The 20,450-nt window shown below is 36.4% G+C and overlaps 1 protein-coding gene across 5 annotated transcripts in view; it reads right to left on the bottom strand.

Annotated features, from left to right (window-relative positions):
• The window catches only part of ret (ret proto-oncogene receptor tyrosine kinase), a 63,214-nt gene that overhangs the window by 11,750 nt on the left and 31,014 nt on the right, over positions 1-20,450 (bottom strand). For 4 of the 5 annotated variants that reach the window (XM_056257046.1, XM_056257044.1, XM_056257045.1 and 1 more), the window contains 4 exons: positions 18,104-18,216; positions 17,904-18,020; positions 1,514-1,747; positions 241-534 (listed from right to left, as the gene is read on the bottom strand). In XM_056257046.1, the coding sequence (XP_056113021.1) occupies positions 241-534; positions 1,514-1,747; positions 17,904-18,020; positions 18,104-18,216 (758 nt within the window). Of the gene's footprint in view, positions 1-240; positions 535-1,513; positions 1,748-13,218; positions 13,472-17,903; positions 18,021-18,103; positions 18,217-20,450 lie in introns of those variants that run through there. The other variant, XM_056257048.1, reaches the window with a different exon arrangement.

The following is a 20,450-nucleotide window of genomic DNA, read 5'->3' as shown; positions in this document are numbered from 1 at the left end:
CATCCCACATTAAGCACATTAAGCATTAAGAATTCATAAGGGGTATGAATTCTGCTACATCAAGTTAATTCTTACAGCTGATCTAAATATTTATAATGAAATTTAACTAGTTGTAATTATATAATATTATATATATATATATATTATAATATAATTATTAATATTTCCTTTTGGGCTAATTTGCTACAGTGCTGTGATATGCAGAAAAGCATTGACATTTACACTGGGTTCGGTTTGTACCTGCTTCCACTCCATAAGTGATGGTGTAGTTGGGGCAAATGCTCATGCGTGTATAGCGCCGGAGCTGCCGCAAGGCCCCTGCCATACGGTTCTCTGTGATGTGGGGGTTTGAAACCTTATCAGGGTAGCACAACGTGCTCAGATCGACCTGACCACAGGAGGGCGCTGTGTCATTAATGAACACCAGTTTGACCTCCACTGTGGGAAGGAACGTGCACATCACTTTCTGCAGGGGCACTGACGAGACTCCGACCTTCAGGTTGAGATCCTTCTTGGACCTGCCCGAGCTGCTACCTGGAGGAGAGATATCACGAGGCATGATTTTGAGTCCTTTAGAGTGTCATTTATCCCACTGTTCACATGACAAGGCTCTCTATAAACACTGTCTGTAAATATACATAGTAACATTACATTTGGCTACAAAAGTAATTTTCCTAGAAAAAATATCTACACGTCCTTAAAACAAAATAAATGGTCACAATTTAGATTAGGGTCCAGTTCTCACTATTAACTAATTAACTATGACTTTTCCCTCAATAAACTCCTAATTACTGCTTATTAATAGTTGAAAGGTAGTTGTAAGTTTAGGTATTGGTTAGAAATTGGATTAAGGGATGTAGAATAGGATCATGCAGAATAAGGCATTAATATGTGCTTTATAAGTAAACAGACAAAATCGTAGTAATATGCATTAAGCAACTTTAATAGTGAAAATTGGACCCTAAACTAAAGTGTTAACAAATAAATTACTTTTGAAGCAAAATTGCTTAAGAGTTGTAATGCTTAATAAAGAGAGTAATTAAGACTTAATAACTCAATGGAATTTTATTTCTTGTTTTAAGCATGAATCTAACACATTTTAGTTTAGTGAGATACACATAAAGGAGAAATGCAATTTGTAAACTTAATGAAGACATTCTCTAAAAAAAAGAGAGATTTATTATCTTTTTGGATCTCAAGTAAATTTATCTTAGTTAAATCAAATGAAATATGTTTTAAGCATGTTTAGATATTCTTACTGGGGGAAAAAGAAAAAACCTTTATTTGCAGTATGTACACGTTAAGCATAAAAATTATGCCTCAGTCTGCTTTATTTTTTTGACATCAAAACAATGTTCTGTAATAGATGATGTGATTATGTCAGCAAAATATTGAGCAAAAGTACAATAGTTCACACTCTGAAATAAAAAGTTTGTATATAAATTAAATGTATACAGACGAAACTGCTATATAAGGAAGCATTCAAGCAAATAAAGTTGTATGTCAAACTTACGTATACTACTGAAGTCGCTCCACTCCAGGGTTTTGTTCATTGAAAGGACCCCAGATGCCTCATCCATGTGAAACCATGATGCATAAGTGTCTCTGTGGGAGCACAGGAAGAAATAGGGCCTCTCTGTAGAGCTTTCCAGCATTGAATGGACCTGAAGCACTGGTGATCCCTGCGGCTGACCCACGTAGATGCTCTCAATGTACACCCTTTGAGGAAAATACAGTCCAAGTGAACCTGTCCAAAATACACATCAAATGTGGAGATTCGTCAGTTCAGTTTGATTCCAGCCATTGATAACTTTTGACTAAAGCCTACTTTTAAACATTTCTTACTCATCCTCAATACACCCGTCACCAATGAATAAATCTGAGTAATTTAATCACTCCCATAAACATTAAAGAAATGTGTTCAATAAATGCTGAGCTCAATCGACTTGTTCCAACTTTTCCAAAAAAAAAAAAAAAAAAACATTATAATAATTAATTGCTTGCATAAATAATTAAAAGGTTTGAAAATCCAACTTAACAACTTTGTTTTCATAAAACTTTACACCAAAAATGACCATAAAAACGACAACAACTTTACAGCTCAAATAAAAAGAATGAATGGAAGTGTAATATAAGATTATAAACTTCACATTTCTGCTTTAAAAGAAAATAATACATTGCCAGTGCATTTGGTAAAGCAACATTTGGCTGTTGATTCTCTCTAAATGATAAAAGAGGACCATTCTCTGGCACTCATGATGCCTTCAATAGTTTGCAATTAACTCCATCAAATCTTCCCTTATTGATCTGCTTCTTATCTCAATCTGTTGTACAACAGAAACGTCCATGCAAGTAGGAAGGTTACACAATGAACTCATTAAACACATCCGCTTTTCTGTTGAAATACCCCACGCTCCTCTGTCATCGAAAAATGAAACAGCGTCTCATATGACATTGACACTGGTCTTTTAATGAATTTCTCACATGGTCAATATGATGCGGTCTCCGATTCTCCTTGGGTTCACCTTGAGAAGTTTAATTACAGTGGATAACATAATACTGCCTAGAAATGAATCATTACCTGCAGGACGAGTGTGGATAGATGGGGGGAAGGGTAATCTATAAAACACTGTAAGATCCCCATGTGTTTTACCAGTAAATGGAGATGCAAGTGTTCGGGCTGTAATTATATCTCTCCTGTGTTCCTGTCCGACGACGGTGGGCGGCCACTTAGGAACGTACTAATATCATTAGCAGACAGCAAAACTAGATTTTCTATTTCTGTTGCTGCAGTTGAAGCCTTGTCTCTGGTTTCAGACATTGATTTAATTTAGCTGTGCTGGGATGACAGGAGGCCGGATTGATGGATACAATGTGGCCAACCTTCCTGAAGGATGGAGACACAGTCAGGAACACGGCAACCATTTTTATTAAATGCCTTGTCAAGACACAAAGACAACACAGAACTGGTTTGTGTTCCTTTGCTATGGGGTCACCAGTCACATTTGCAGACATAAAACATTCTTTAAAGACCTCATGAATTCAAAATTAAACTTTTGTGGTTTTTGGTGCTTATCTATTCGATTTGAAGCCATCAATATGCTAGTGTACAGCTAAAAGTTTGCACAAATCCTTACAGTCTTTATCATCTAGGCTAGGGAAATGGACCAAAAATGTTGATGACACTCACCCCCAACTTTTTATCCAATCAAACTCTTTCTAGAATGAGAATGCCTCTCCATACCACCTTCCCGTTCCATCGTCCTGAAGTCAATATGTTTTTAAAAGGGTTTTGGTTAAATGCCTGAAGTAGGGTGTGTGGTGATGGTGATTACAAGCTCAAGATATTTTCACGTTTTGTTCTACAACATAAAACATATCAGTAATACCATCTTGTGACTTTTTAAAGCTTTGAAAAAGGTGGTTGCTAACATGTGGCTAAATGGGACTACAGAGGTTGTCAAGGAAATGAAACATCATCATGCCGAACAGGAAACTCATCCATTCACTAGTCCGCTTTTACATCCTCATTGCGTCTCATAATCTTGGAAATGATTCTAACGGAAAATGTTTTTAAATAAAGACTGAAAGAGTTGTCAGAGACTTAATGGTGGTGACGTTGAAGTCATGTGACCGTGATGTAGTTTGTTTATAGCCTAAGTTCAGCTCTTCTACTTAAGCCGATTGTATACGCTCAACTAAGGATGAGCCTTTTGACATGTCCCACCCTCTCTTCCTGTTTCAGTACAAAATATGTCTATTCAAGAAAGAAAAGTCAAAAGGCCATATAATAGATTTTAAAGTAATTTCAAATCTTTAAATGTTAACACCTAAAAAATGACTATTTGTAATAAAACCATCCATAAAACTGTTACAGGTGTGCCACGACCAGGCTCTAAGCCCCCCAAAAAACTCTTGAAGATTCATTGCTTTAAAAGAAGCTGTCTGAGCAGTGTTAGGTGAGATCCATGTTGTATTTCAGGTGCGTTTTTTAGAGAAAGTCAATAGTACAAAGAAAGGCTTGTGCGCTTGGCTCATAAACCATGGCTGCAGGAGAGCTGAGGGATGGCAGCATTAATCTTAGCTGATGCAGATACTGTGTTGAACAAGCCACTGGATTTGCTGTGACACTCATTCATCATCCTGTATCAGTGTATCAGGTGGAGTGCTTAGCAGCGCTATGTCACTCTGAGATTTAGAGCAGGCCTGATGGCATTTACTTTCATTTGGACTTAAATAAATGCATGAAATTGGAGTAGTTGTGTGGTCCTCCTGGGACAAGGATTCCCAGACTAAGAACATGGTAATGCAAGCAAAACTCTTTGCCTTGTTGCTCCACTGCAGAATTCAGGGATTGTGACTGACAGCTTTAGTTTATACATCTAGAAACTGCACAAATTATGTAAACATACAAGCGGGGGTGATCACTTCTCCAAATATTTCTTAATATCAAAGTATACAAGTATGCAGTATACAACAGAGCACACTGAAACACTGTATCCCACGATGTAATACTCTCAATTTGACCCACCATTTCCTGTGTTATGAATGAATCATATATTTTAATGGCTTAAAAATGGCTTAAAATGCAATATAATATCAGTCATCATCAGTCAACATAAATCAATCACTATTAAAATACATATTGGCCAAAATTGGATATTTAATTGTGCATTGTAATTTCCCGTATGTTTACATTTAGATTACCATCACTTAAAATAAATCTTTAAAAACACTCATAATTTAATGACACTGTCATCTTTAGCAGGTCTCATACCAATTTTCCATACTGTACTTCATTACAATGTTGTGATGCCTAATTTTATTTTAAATTATTTGAGACAATTATACATAATTTATCAGTTATCAGTGAGAAAATTATTATTTGATTATGAGTATCCGCCAGAATGTCAATAACAGTGCATCCCTATAAAATCATTTTTATTTCTAACTAAAACAAAATATGACACACCTTAGCCTAAAAACTCTTAAAGACGGTGTCCCGAACACCATTATATTAGCAATAGATTTACCGTAAAGATTAGGACCATGATCTTTCAGTAGTACTTCAGAAAACTGTGAGTGTATATTAGCACACCTTTAACCATCCTTTCTTACCATAAAAGATACCTAAATCACTCCACGGACTGCAGAGGGGTTTTGAAAGTTTTTTTTTAAATTTTACATGAAGAGAAAGAACACTGCTTTTATAATAAGATCTTATTTACATTGTGTCTACAATTTATTGCTTACAATGAGAGCATTTGCAAGAGAACAAGAAATTAGCATGCGCTGAACAAAACTATTTGTGAGCAGGATCTGCTCTGATTGGCCATTCCTTTATGTGCTAAACAGACACGCTTGTGATTGGCTATAATTCTCAATGCTGAAAAAAACGTTGTAAATAGAAACCATTAATGCAGCAGAAGTACATCTAAATATAATACACTCTACTTTATGTTTAGTTAATCGCGGCACATTTTTTTGTGCGGGGAAAAGAGATCCGACTTGTTATCTGGTTACAGAAGCTAACTGATGTGGACAAATGTAAACACAAGGTAATGCCGCGTGTAAACAGAACCAGTGTAAACCGTCCTGTATTCAGTAAGCAGTAAGCTAGTATTCCAATCTGAAGATAGTAGAAGACAGAGAAGTCTTGGCAAAAACCAAATGCTTCCAGTGATTAATGATCAAACGTTGACAAGGATCCAACAAGCATGAATAAATTGCTCTAACAACACTGTTTAAACGGCAATTTCAATGTATCGATCTGTTTCTCTCCTTAATTATTCACGTAAATGTTGTGTGATTAAATTTAACGAAGAACAAACAAAGTGATCAGGACAACAACTTTAAATAGAAAAGTCTTTTTCAGGTTCAAAGCATATGCACATTCATTTTACATTCAAATTGAACAAAAACAATAATCTTCATAATTTTGACACTTTTCAAGACCTTTTTTGAACATTTTAAGCACAATAATCAGTGTTGTTCCTAGTCGAGCTAAAAGATAATCTTAAGCAAACATAAAGTCCTTTGAGTTCTAAACTTTTACGGTGTGGCAGCTGCAAACTACAGTCTATCCAACTGATTTGAATCATTCCAAATTCAATTTATTTCCAGGCCGGAAGCCAACAGAAAGCAGTTTATATCAAGCTAATTAACTCAGAGAATCAAAAGCAGTACACAGCAGGAATGACTCTGTGACATCCCAAGATTGACACGAGGTATTCAGTGAGTCGAGTATGACAGGATGTGACACGTGGATGAGCATTCTGTGAGAATTAGGATGACGGCAGAAGGACGGATAAAAGGAGTTATGGCTGATCACTTGATCAGACAGAGCTCACTGCTCTGACCTCTCACAGCCACATCATGGATCATGGTTGTAAACACTATGATGCAATATTGATTTCAGCTCACAGGCGAATCGACTTTGAACTTAGCGCACACATACGCACAAACAACAGGAAAAGCTTAACGAGTGAAATCACACGTCATATTAGGAATTATATGAAACATCTGCACATAATTTCCATTAGCGATTTGTTCATTGTTGTTATGGGTCAAAAGAAGGTGTGCCAGCTCTCAGTCTGCTACTTGAAAACATTTCTGATGATGCAACAAGCTATTCAAATAACAAGAAACCAATCAGTTTTGAATATAAAGAAATCCACAGTAGTTTCAGAGTATTCATTTGAAATCAAATGGACATATATAATGTCCTGAGTTAGAGTCAATCACCACTTTGGTGAGGTCTGCATGTTTTCGTGCAAGATCGCTCAGCGAGAGAACAGGTTAATGGGGGGACGACCTCTGGACCGGACTGCTCAAAGACAAGAATTCAATTAGCTCAACATGCACACCGCCGCACAAATGTACCATCTATGAGATCATGGGAGCTGGAAGAGCGCATGGGTCTTTCTTGCCATTTCCTTGAACTCAACTCAAAGGCGGAAACAAGCTTGCAGTCAGAGCAATCCACTTTCCATAATCCACTTACTCCTCAAAGGCCTCCATTCATGACATGCTGTATGTAAACACAGGGATGTGTTTGTTGGAATCACTAAAGCATTCCCATCTAGCTTCATGTCTGCCGTTACAAAGGCTGTAAATATCACTACAGTGCAATCTTGATAATGATTCGGTCTGACAATCCGAACTTCTTTCTGTTGGGATCCTCGTAAAGCATGCTGATGTCGACCCCTTGGCCCCTGCCCTTCCAGCCAAGGTCAATGTGGAGAGCATCTGTCCCCAGTGATGACCAAATTGAGAAGTTGCAGGACAATCAATAGCGATATTAATCAACAGCTGAGCACATTCAGCCGATGACCGTCCTGCATTAAGCGCGTCATATTAACAAATATGCAAAGGATGCCACCAGACTCTCATGTTAAAAAAGCCACTTAGTTCAAATCAGCAAAGTTAAATGTAAGTATAGTAGCAGCATCCTAAACCTATGAACATATATTCATAATCAAATATGATAAATAAAATGATAAACTATAAAATAATAATAATTATTATTATTAATAACAACAATAATAATAATTGTTCTTGTTATTAATAATAATATGTTTTCACATAATTAAAGTGCATTTCTAATAAATAATAAAGAGACAAAAATACATAATACATTAAAATTAAGTATAAAAATTATGCCGATTATTCGGAGCAGCTAATGTCTTCCATATGACACACTACGAGGACTAATCAAAGTAAACATAATTACAAAGCAAAATGATTAAGACTCCATCTCTATAATATAGTAATGAGAATCATTACTCTGTGACCACAACGTTTTAATTAACTAAAAGGCTGCCAATTACGCTATAATTCAATACGGGACTATTATTATTGATTATTATGGTTAAATTCGCCCAGTCTAATGTGCACGGGTTTCTTATTCTTTAGTATGCAGCACTGAGAAGGTTTGAGATGGAAGAGTGATTTACAAAGGACAAGAATTGCACAATTATTACAATTTTATTGAACTAGCCAAATGCAACCGGGTAGATTTCTATAATAGAATCAGAAAAGAGTACAATTAAACATATCTAAAGTGTACATCTAAAGCTGTTATCAAACAACCGTATTATAGTATCCATCATCATCCGAAATTCAATGTCAGAAATGTAATTCAGCATCCCATCAATGTAAGCACGGAATGGACGTCCGTCATTAAGAAATCTAATTTCACATCTCCTGTGGGATAAGGAAGTATGTTTAAATTTACTTTATAATCTCTTTTGGGATTGGATGGGACATTAGAGCTCATAAATGAGGGACCTTTGAACAACATGTTCTCTTGGATGGTATCATTACCATAGCAATTACCAACATTATTCACTTAATGTTCTAATATAAGCCAGAGACAGAGACAAAACAACAATTTTAAGATTAGACTAAACACAGAAACAAAACCTGAAGGCTTTTCTTTCCCTTTTCTTCCCCATTTTGTGCAATATTTTGAAATAACCTCCCGTATGATTCATTGCTCAGTATATTCCTCAGCACTCCACTGCTTCAAACTGCACATACTGATGTTTTTTTGTGGCTTTTACCTGCTGAGTCTTAAAATGCACAGTGCACGGTTGAAATGGGCCAGTGGGTGAATTTACATGGACTAGTGAGTTTGAGTCATTAGGTCATCAAGAACTCACTGGCATTTCCTAAATGCTAAGTCTTGAATTTTAAGAGGGCAATGTAAAGCCACCCATGCACTGAAACATATTTTAACCTTAAATGTAAATTTATTGACTTTATTCAGAATATTATTTAAAGTCAATGATGCAAATAAAATATATTGGATTACACCAACAAATCTAAATTTAAAGGTTAGATCTAATAAGGTAACAATTGCAGGTTAGCACTTTTCACAGTGAAAAGGATTTCAGCATTATGATGGGTTTTTGTGTGCATTTAAAAAAGTCCTGCAGTTGTTTTAAGAAACTCCACTGACTCATTTTCAGGAAATGAATGAATCTCAAAATGACAGCCATTCACAATCCAGCACCCTTCCCCCTCCAAACGCACTCAAGAAAAGACCGAACGAGGACAGTTAAGTCCTAACTAAGACGTTGTGTTAGTGGTTGCTCATTGTTGTAAATGATCAGTCAAACACACCATGCATCAATGACCACTAGAAAATAACATGTAAAGATCCATGTAGAAATCGAGAGCCCCAAACGCCCTTGGGACACAATTTCAATCAATGTCTTCTTGTCCTTCCACCAAAAGCAAATTAGATTCCACTGATGCATGGGGTGGAAATGTGACCCATAACTAACTGAAGGATCTGGGATATGACTGCAATAGGTACAAAAGCTGAGCAATTAGCCTAAATAAGGTTTTGGATAAATTCATTATTGTCCATGTATAATGGATCATCCTGAGGACAACAGCCTTATGACAATACTGACACAAGAAGTGGCACCAAAGCACTGAAATTACACTTAAGGAGCTATTTCTACCCGATTAACCCTTAATTTTAGTTTATAATGGTGTACCTTATGCATTTAGATTGATTTTGTGATAAATGATAGCTAAATAAGTATTCAGATAAATAATATATTTAACTTATTATTTTAAATGTTACCATGAAGCCTTTTTAGGTTAGATGTATGTATCAGTATCCAATGTGCATAGATACAATACAACATTACATATGGTTTCTATCAAACGGTTGCCTTAAAAAGTATGCCTTTAAAGGCAATATAGACTAATTGAACTTCATTAAAGAGTTCAAATAAATTAAACTAAAGAGAGATCTTTCTTTAATGTATAAACAATCGATGATAATTTGAAAATGAAATACCTATAATATCTGTTTTTAAAACCATGCTGAAAGTAGTGATGACAGTGGGGAAATTTGCAGGATTTACTGTTTATACATTGCTAACGACAAACTAAACTAAACCATTTAATGCAAGTCCAAAATAAAACAGTGTAACGTAATGAGATTTATCGTTCTGCATTGACAGTTGATGAAAATGATTGTCCTAATGCAGAGAAGGATTGTGAGGTGGTTTGAACTTGATTCCCTAATGTAACTTCCCATCGGATGGGTGATCTCCTGTGGCCTGATCATGAGGAAATACCTCTTGGTTGAGGGTTTCAGAGGTCAGAAGCCATGGCACTCCAACAGATAAAGTAACAGGGTCAAAGCTGTGTATCCACAAATCAATGCCTCACACACAATACATGACATGGGCTCTGAACTTATTTAATGCAAACAACTAGCTTGATGGAAAGCTATGGACAGCTGTGTGACTTTAGAGGTCAAAGGATATATTTGATTATCAATCACACATACTCTCCTTATTCGCCTTATTAATCGTCCATTAATTACATTTTTTTTATTGCTTTATTTAGAATATGCAGCATATTGCTAAAAAAATATGCGCAGAAGATATCAATACATTTTTTTATTGTTGTCTACCATATATTTGGTGACTATACACCTGTTTTTCATGAGACAAATAAAGATAAAAAGAGAAACGTAAGACAAGAGAGTAAACTTGAACTCTTAACATGAACAGCAAACATGAGGTCTTGCGTCACTACTAATAACGCATTCAAGGACAAACTGTATAATACGGCCAAACAAACTGTATTTTAAATGTCAAACCATCAAAGCAAGTGTGGCGACACCAGACAGAGATACACAATTACATGTATCCCCAGCATGGACAAAACCCATTGCTTTTGTCATCATCCATTTTCATGGGAAGGCTTGTCATAAAATAGATGAGATCCATTTTGCGGGAGGCGCTGCCAACCATCCTGTGTCTTTAATGAGGGGTTTTAAGCCTCATCTGTTATCAGAGCTGTGTACTCTATTATTTTACTGGCAGTATTTTCCTTTCGGAAGACAAACACAATGTGTTTGCCCAGAGCTAAGCACACCTGCTGCACACCTGCCCCCTGACCACCTCTCGGCTCCAGGCTTTTGTTTTTCCTCACAGCAAAGCATCAAGGTGCTTCCGCATCATCTCGAACAAAGGTTAAAACAAGAGCCATTCAGGTGGGATCTAATCGTATTGTTCTTTACCACCTGGTGAATACCAATAAAATATTCACATAATTGTTTAAGGTAAATTCTGAAAGTTCGCGTTGAGAACGATCAATTCAAATGTAAACTCGTATTGAAAAAGAAGACAACATGAGCAACTGCCCACAGAGAAGAATGGATGGAAAAATGAAAGGGATAGTTCACCCAAAAATTAAAATGTTGTCATAATTTACTCACTCTTTAAAGAATGTTGGTAGCCAGATAGTTGATGGAACCCATTGACTTCCATAGTATTTTTTTCCCCCTACTATACTATGGAAGTCAGGGTGCTGTCAACTGTCTGCTCACTAAAAAATCTTTAAAATATCTTCTTTTGTGTTCAAACTCAGACAGGTTTGGAACAACTTGAGTAAATGATAACAAAATTTTCATTTTTGGGTGAACTATTCCTTTAATATATAAATAAACAGACCCATACAAGCACACATCAATATATAAAAAGTACAAATTCTCCCTAAAATGATTTATTATAATTTAATAAGCATTGCAATCGCCTTTCAATCATACCACACTATGTATTATGTATTATTCTATCTAATATGATAATCAAAAAGCACAATGAAGTCTGTAATGCACCTTGCACGACAACATGCACCTTTAAAAAAATTACATTCATTTTAGGAATTTTGTATTTAACTGTATAATTCCTGTAGTTTACTGGACAGATGAATACTTGATGAGTCAACAAGACTTTTAAAATTCAATTTCCCTTTATCATTTAGACTGAGAGATTCAGCAACTTCAGAATGCATCTTTGGTTGTTTTCTAACTTTTGACTCTTTCAGTAATGACCATTCAGTCACCACCATCATTGCATCCAAGAACCACTATTGAGCTGAAACAAACGCAACACTCATGCATTCACACACTGCCAAATGTCTTCCGAATGACCAGAATAGCTGTGAAACCTTTGCCATGTTTCACTTTTGTCAGTATTCAAGCTGTTGCGACGTGACCGTTCCTTTTTAATGCAACAGGCCACAGGATCTATTCAGGAACGTGTTTGACTAGTTAACTCCAGTTATTTTGAGAGAGGTGTGTTAGTACAGTTGGGCAGAGAGGTTTTAAATGGGATTACAATTTAATGATGTATATAGAGACATGCGTATTCATTGTACGGACCATGTGGCACATTAGGGTTGCACATATTTTGGCTTCAGCTCCAGATTGCCTCTATGAAACTGTCTGGTAAATCTCTCCAGTAACATTCAGTGGCTCATGTGTTGGGGGGCAGATGCAGACCCCCTGGATATACAGATGAATTCTGTTGTTTGTAGCCAACGTTACAGAGAAAACAGGATGCAAAATGAAACTAAATGTAAGATAGTGAAGAAAACTGATAAAAAAAAAATGTGTTTTATAAAATGTATAATTTATGATAAAATGTAAATTGTTATTAAAAATGTGAAATACATTACTTTGCTCTTCATTACTCTAATTAAATCCATAATTTCCAGAAAGCAAAACCAAAACAATTAAGAGAACACAGTCTCCAAAGGTTCTTCTTGGCTTACTGCGTTTCATGATTTATAGATTTATGTATATAAATTATGAGGCCTCATATTTTAATATATATATAATGACATTTAATGATCCAAAGGAAAAGCATGAAAAGAGCAGTTGTGTTATGATATTGCATTGTCTCAAAAACTAGTGAGCAACCTGTCTACACCCATAAAAATAGAGCTTATTTTTCTCAGGACCTTGGTTTCAGCAAAGCACCCTCTTATAAAGAACAAGTTACACTATCGTGGTTTTTTTTGGAGATTAAAAGAAGTACATGATGTCACATTAAATGTTCTTCAGATCTGTGGATCTAGAAAGACTTCTGAAGAACAAGGGAATAAAAATGTATTTGATGGACTTAAGATTCGTTGGAGTCATCTGAAATTCTACAGACAGTTTGGGTAGGCAGCTCTCTAGGTTTTGACACACAGTCCCTGTGTTGTCACTACTTTCTGAAGGATGCACACCAGAGGCGACAATTCTATTTAAGTTAAAATACAAGTGTACAGCTGAAGTATTGCTTTTGAACAATAATTCACCAATTCTAGCTCTCAACACAGTTTATCTCACACAAAGAGGGCTAGATAGCGTAGACTTCGCGCGAGGTGACATCAGACTGTTATGGAGTCAATCCTTACCTTCAGATAGGAGAAGCAGGAGCACAGCGATGTCTCCCCAAACGATTCCACCCGTAGTTCCCATTCTTGTCAATCATAAGTGTAAATTCACAATGAACAGGCAAAAGTAGGCTATTTTGATTCCCAAAATAGAACTTAACAGTGTTTATGATTCGCGCGAAGGAGCCACAAAAGTCCTTAACGTGAGTGTCCCATTGACGGGTGACTGACTGCAGCGCGAGCTGCTGGACCGTCAGCGCGCGCGCGCACACACACACACACACACACACACACACACACACAGAGCGCAGCAGGGGGAGGTTCACATCACATCCAGCCAATTTCCTCAGATGTGTGTTTCCGTCCTGAATCACATCGGCGGCTGTCCAATAACTCAAAGAGTTCCTAATAAATTAAATCTGCATTTTGGGGACATTCAAATAATTTGCGTACCCTAACATAGAAAAGGTAACTGGGTAATATAACTTTTTGATTTTCCTTTATGTTATGCATTAGGCTGTATTATTAATTATTGATAGTTTTTATAAACACACTCATTTCCCAGTCAATCCTTTTAAATATGCAGTGCAGACACAACCCACGCAGTAAGTAACTCAGTATAAAATTATTAAAGAGATATAGATGCAGATGCTATCTGCGTTATAAAAAGGGAACCCATTGCCTTAACGGTTATTTTCTCCGTGTTTATAAGGTTTCCAATTACACACATGCAATTTTTGACAGTAGGCTGGCTAATAATAAGCTGTGCTGGTTTCAAACAGCATATGCAAAAAGTTCTCTCTCTCTTTCTTTCTCTCTAACCGTGATTTCAAGAAAAGTGTCAATATCGGTTGACCAAAGTTGTCACGTGTTTTAAAATTTTGTCTGTTCATGAACTGTATTGTTTCACAATTCTTTTATGTTCTTTTCTACTGTTTTTTTTGTGCTTGTTTTTGCAAAAAAAAAAAAAAAAACCCTGTTTCATTGTGACAACCTGTTCCATGTAGTATGAGAACTTGCTGCAATTTTGGCATGTTGTCACAAAAGATCAATGTATGTTACATACATTTTCTTCTCTTCAAAAATTAGCTTATTTATCCAAGACTTTAAAAAATGTGTTGATACAGTAACTGACTTTCAATTATGAAAAATACTTCTTGTGTGACAACCAGCCCCACTCTCCTCTATAAGCCTAAAAATTTAAAATGTGAACTGTTTAAAATCAAGCACTATGAAAAGAACAGGTCAACACAGAGGTGCAGGGCAAACGTACGAGCGAAATAAGATTTGTCAAACTAATTCACAATGAAATAAATAAATGAAAGTACATCAAATATCCTTGCAGGAACATTTTGTTTGCTCCACAAAACAGTTTAATAAGAATCAGGTGCAGAGGCACTATAATCAACAAACAGGACAAACCACACCCAAACCTATTGTTCCTCATATCCTCTGAAGTGTTCAAAACAAGTGTTCTAGAGAATTTAACACTGTCAGTAAAAGCCAAGGTTTAGGAAGGTTGTTGTGAGTTCAAGATGGTGTCTGTCTGTTTTGGCCCTGATGTCTGGCAGTGTCTGTGCCGGCCGGGGTGTTCTTGGACCAGCTGACTGCTTAGCTCTCTGTGAAGAGGGGTAAGCATGATGCATTACTCTGCCTCTAGGGCAACCCACCAGTGCATCACAGGGCAATCACTCCAATCAACGTCTGCCCTGATGGATGCCAAATGAAACTATAGTGGAGACCTCAAATTAAGCATGGGAGAAAGAGGGCAACCAAAAATGCTTTGGTTTGGTAACAAAATAACTTATCTGTTGCTTTGGATCCAAAAGAATTATTGAGGTATTTTACATTCATAAAAGCCTCCAATACTGGGATATTATGGAAATAGCAAAAATGTCTGTCCTATAGAAATAAACAAACAGAGGCAATTGCCAGACAGTGCACTTTAATTGAACATACAATACAAATAATTTATATATAAATAATTATATAATTAATTTAAACGTGAAATATTCATTATTCAAATATTTGTGGTTTATTATTAAATATTTTCAATACAAATTGTATTTAATTTAAATAATAATTAGTTTATAATTGTCTAACAGAGTTAAATGAATTGAATGGCAGTATAGAATTGGAATCGTGTAATTATTTTGTAATTTATAAAATAGTTTTAAATGCAAATAAATTATGTTGGTCAACCAACAACAAAACACAACAATTATAACTATGGCCCATCAAAATACAAAGAGCAAAAATGTGTTGTTTCCAGCTCCACCTTTTTGTTCAGATGTTTGTTATGCTGTATAAATATTTCACTTACTCTGCATATTAGCCACAGGATGGTTTTGTTTACATAGCAGCATGTAGAGTCATAACCATATACATGATGCAGATTTTAAAAAGCTCAGGTTACTCTAAACCAGACACACAGTGGTATTTTCAGACATATGGTCAATGTAAATCAATGTAGATAGGCAATGCATAGGCAGATTCATGACATATACCTCTGCGCAAGTTCTTTTTGAAAGTGGTTACTGGACGAGATCATTTTCAGATAAAAGCTTGTCTTATAGTAGATAAGATCACAATTTTTACTGTCAGATTCTGTCAAAAAGATTCTCATTAGTATTGCACAAGTAGACAATAGGAAAGCTTTGTTTACATCAAACATGGTGGAGCTATTCTCAGTGGTATTTTGCTAATATAGCTTTGCATCACTATGCCTTGCATTAAATAATAATGATGATAAGTACTTGATTAATAAAATATTGATTCAAAAAGTGCTTACTGTGGTAGATAAAGCTATAGCTCTTAAAATAAGTCCATATTCCCACTGGGACATGGAGTGGCACAACACTAGTCATTAGTCCATTCCCAAAATCAGTTGACCAGTTTGCTTCACTCATAGGCTCTACTTAGTTTAAATGGGTAATATGATCCTCAAAATGAAAACCTTTCTCATTAACTAACAGAGAGAAAGGGGTTCAATTGAATTTCATGCAGAGTGACAGCCGGATTTGGTGATACTCTTCTAACCTGATATTATATCAGAGTCAAGCAATGGCTAATTTGTGAATTTATTATTGTTGAACAGGTAGGTAATGACCCAAAAATGCATTGCAAGTCTGTTTGAAAGTATAAAGGAAAATTACAAAATGCAACTAGCCAAATTGTTATGCATAGTTAAGATAGCAAAGTAAATACACTTATCACACGGTTCACCAAATTACAGTGACCTCAGAGTCAAACACCATGAAAAAAACTTGTTCAAATAAAAAGTTCTAATAAATAATAAAATCTAATAATAAATCTTTTTAATTTACAAATCTAGTAAATTTAAGTCTAAGCCTAGTCCCAGACTAAAATGCATGTTTGAGCTGTTTTAACTAAAAGCAACTTGCACTGACATATTTTAAAATTGGTCAGTGCCATTGTTTTATCTCAAGATGCACACTAGTAATGTTCACACTTTAGATTAGGGTCCAGTTTACACTATTAACTAACTATTGACATTTGCCTCAATAAACGCGAAATTACTGCTTATTAATAGTAAGGTAGTTGTTAAATTAAGTGGGTAGGATTAAGGATACAGAATATGGTCATAGAATAAGCATTAATATGTGCTTTATAAGTACTATTAAACAGTCAATATCTTAGTAATAAGCAACTAGTTAGAAGTGAGAATTGGAAATATACATACAGTATATATATTCTGTTTAGTAACAGAAGGGTACACTTAGAAAAGATGGGGACTTAACCAATCATTACGATGTAAACAAGTGATAGTGTCTTCTGAGCATGGGATTCTGCTCAAGTTAATAGGTGCCTGGACACCAGGATATGATCTTTAAGGGACAGTTCACTCTGACAAATATCATTTAATATATCATCATTTACTCTGTCTTATGAACAAATCTCGGGTCAGGATCTTAATGCAAAACCAGCGGAGAACCACTACTGCAGAGCCTGCAAAGATGTGTGGTTGTGACTTTATTCGATCTCATGAATACGACTCGACAGAGAACATCAGGGTTTTTTGCGTTGCATGATCATTTCCGTATGTGCATGAGATCTGCTGGTGTAATTTCCCTGATTTTGCATTAGTGTGAGCATGAAAAGTGCTGGCCCCAGAAACACTCCTCAGTGAGCCGTCCAGCTTGACCCCTATTAAAGGGCTGTCAGTTGAAGAGCAGATGGTACCCACTCTCTGTCTCACAGCAGCGAGGGGGGGTGGCCATGGCAACCGAGATATAATGGCTACCCCTCAAGTGGCGGAATCGCTTGTTCTAATTTGTTAAGTACCACTTCAGCGAATTTGATTTAATCACTACGTTCAGGTCTTAACACAACTGACATCAAATAAAACATTGCAGGTGTCCATGTAAGACAGTAAATCTGATCCCCTGGTCTTAGTCCTTATGCCTATTAACTAATTGAACACAGGAATACACCAAATTCAGACACTCACGAATATAAAAATATAAATGTACCCAAGATGGTCCTGTTTAATTTACATCAAATACTACCATGCATAATACTAAATACCTAAACATAATGTTGTACTTATTTAATAATTTAATTTAATAATTAAGACAAGAGAAATCAATGGACTTTTATGAGACAAAAATCCCAGCAGCATCAGATTTTAAGAAAGAACTTTTTGCGGTAGAGCAGGTAGGCAATGAAGACCCAAAGTGCGGTACCCCATATGTTCTGGAAAAGCTTCTCCCAGTGACTGTCCTGGAAATGCATCTCCCAGCTGAAGGGGAAGTAAAAGCCCAGCAGAGAGTGGCTAACATAGACAAATATGGAGTTCATCCCTGTAAAAAAAAAAATGCACAGTAAGTTTTTCTGGATTGGATTGGCTTATAAAACATTGCTTTAAACAAGTGAATACTCGTACCGGGATAAATGAAAGGTTGGCCGCCCCACCATTCCTTAACGTCCATGACAAAATACATCACACCCAGCAGCAAAAAGGACAAGCAGCCCATGCAGGTCACAAATGACAGGGACCTGAAGACAGACAGAAAATCTGTGTTGTACGATCTGAACCATTTGATGAGACAGAGATTTAAAACATAGAGTGCAGACACATATCTTTAAGACCTTTCAATCCACAAATAAGCTCCGGGAGATAAAAAAGCATAAAGGACCAGAGGTGCATTGCGCTATTGAAAAACTTTGCCAAACTTTTCTTGAAAACACGAAGACAACAGTGCAGAATTGGGGACTAAATAATGGATGGACACATAGTAGTTTCTGTGCTTAAGGTAAGCCAATAAGAAACATAAGCATCTAAAGTGAAGCCTTGGCACCTGCTCAGTACAACCATGTCAATAAGTCATGTGCCTCTGTGTTCCTAAGTGCCAGGATGCTCGATGGAATTTTATCTAATGTAAAATGGCTGCATCCCAGAGCATCGTTTATGTCAGCTGAAGTCGTGCCAAAAAAGACTCTTGGCTGGGAGTTAATTACTTTTAGGGATGAAGACAGACATACTCAGGGGCTCAATAAGCAGGCATGATGAACTGTCCATAAAAATTCAAGCAGGTATATGCCTGTACTCAAACAGGTACAGAGAAGGGTCACAGAGACAGAGCACATACAGCAAAGACAAAGGTCATATTTAATGTAAAAACCATAACGCAAGTATCATATGCAAAAAGATAATCTGTGTTTTTGCCTGGTTTCCTAGTTGAAACATCCTTAAAACAGTGTTATTGTTAACTAAACATATTTAAATATTTTTAATTAATTGAAATAAAGGGGAAGTAAAATACAATTATAAAATAAATATATTTCAAAAATGTAAAAGGCAAAAGGAAATTGAAATTGAGTAAGTTTTAAGTAACTAAAACTGAAATAAAAAATAAATGGAAAAATAAAAAAAATTAAATGACTTTAGCTAAAATGAAAATAAATGTAAAAATAATAAATATACTTTAACATACACTCACCTAAAGGATTATTAGGAACACCTGTTAAATTTCTCATTATCTAATCAACCAATCACATGGCAGTTGCTTCAATGCATTTAGGGGTGTGGTCCTGGTCAAGACAATCTCCTGAACTCCAAACTGAATGTCAGAATGGGAAAGAAAGGTGATTTAAGCAATTTTGAGCGTGGCATGGTTGTTGGTGCTAGACGGGCCGGTCTGAGTATTTCACAATCTGCTCAGTTACTGGGGTTTACAAAGAATGGTGTGAACAGGGAAAAACATCCAGTATGCGGCAGTCCTGTGGGCGAAAATGCCTTGTTGATGCAAGAGGTCAGAGGAGAATGGGCCGACTGATTCAAGCTGATAGAAGAGCAACTTTGACTGAAATAACCACTCGCTACAACCGAGGTATGCAGCAAAGCATTTGTGAAGCCACAACACGCACAACCTTGAGGCGGATGGGCTACAACAGCAGAAGACCCCACCGGGTACCACTCATCTCCACTACAAATAGGAAAAAGAGGCTACAATTTGCAAGAGCTCACCAAAATTGGACAGTTGAAGACTGGAAAAATGTTGCCTGGTCTGATGAGTCTCGATTTCTGTTGAGACATTCAGATGGTAGAGTCAGAATTTGGCGTAAACAGAATGAGAACATGGATCCATCATGCCTTGTTACCACTGTGCAGGCTGGTGGTGGTGGTGTAATGTTGTGGGGGATGTTTGCTTGGCACACTTTAGGCCCCTTAGTGCCAATTGGGCATTGTTTAAATGCCACGGCCTACCTGAGCATTGTTTCTGACCATGTCCATCCCTTTATGGCCACCATGTACCCATCCTCTGATGGCTACTTCCAGCAGGATAATGCACCATGTCACAAAGCTCGAATCATTTCAAATTGGTTTCTTGAACATGACAATGAGTTCACTGTACTAAAATGGCCCCCACAGTCACCAGATCTCAACCCAATAGAGCATCTTTGGGATGTGGTGGAACGGGAGCTTCGTGCCCTGGATCTGCATCCCACAAATCTCCATCAACTGCAAGATGCTATCCTATCAATATGGGCCAACATTTCTAAATAATACTTTCAGCACCTTGTTGAATCAATGCCACGTAGAATTAAGGCAGTTCTGAAGGCGAAAGGGGGTCAAACACAGTATTAGTATGGTGTTCCTAATAATCCTTTAGGTGAGTGTATATAAATAATACTAAAATAAAACTGCCTTAAAATATATATTATTTTACAATTCTTTTTAAATTAAATTTATTTTATTTTTATTTTTTATTTTTAGCTTAAACCTCACA

This window comes from Rhinichthys klamathensis, unplaced genomic scaffold (genome assembly GCF_029890125.1).
Source record: "Rhinichthys klamathensis goyatoka isolate OS25496 unplaced genomic scaffold, OSU_Roscu_1.1 h1tg000135l_1, whole genome shotgun sequence".
In the NCBI taxonomy this organism is placed as follows: domain Eukaryota; kingdom Metazoa; phylum Chordata; class Actinopteri; order Cypriniformes; family Leuciscidae; genus Rhinichthys; species Rhinichthys klamathensis.
The sequence above is the reverse complement of the archived record's forward strand: the minus strand, read 5'-3'. Positions and strand labels throughout refer to the sequence as shown.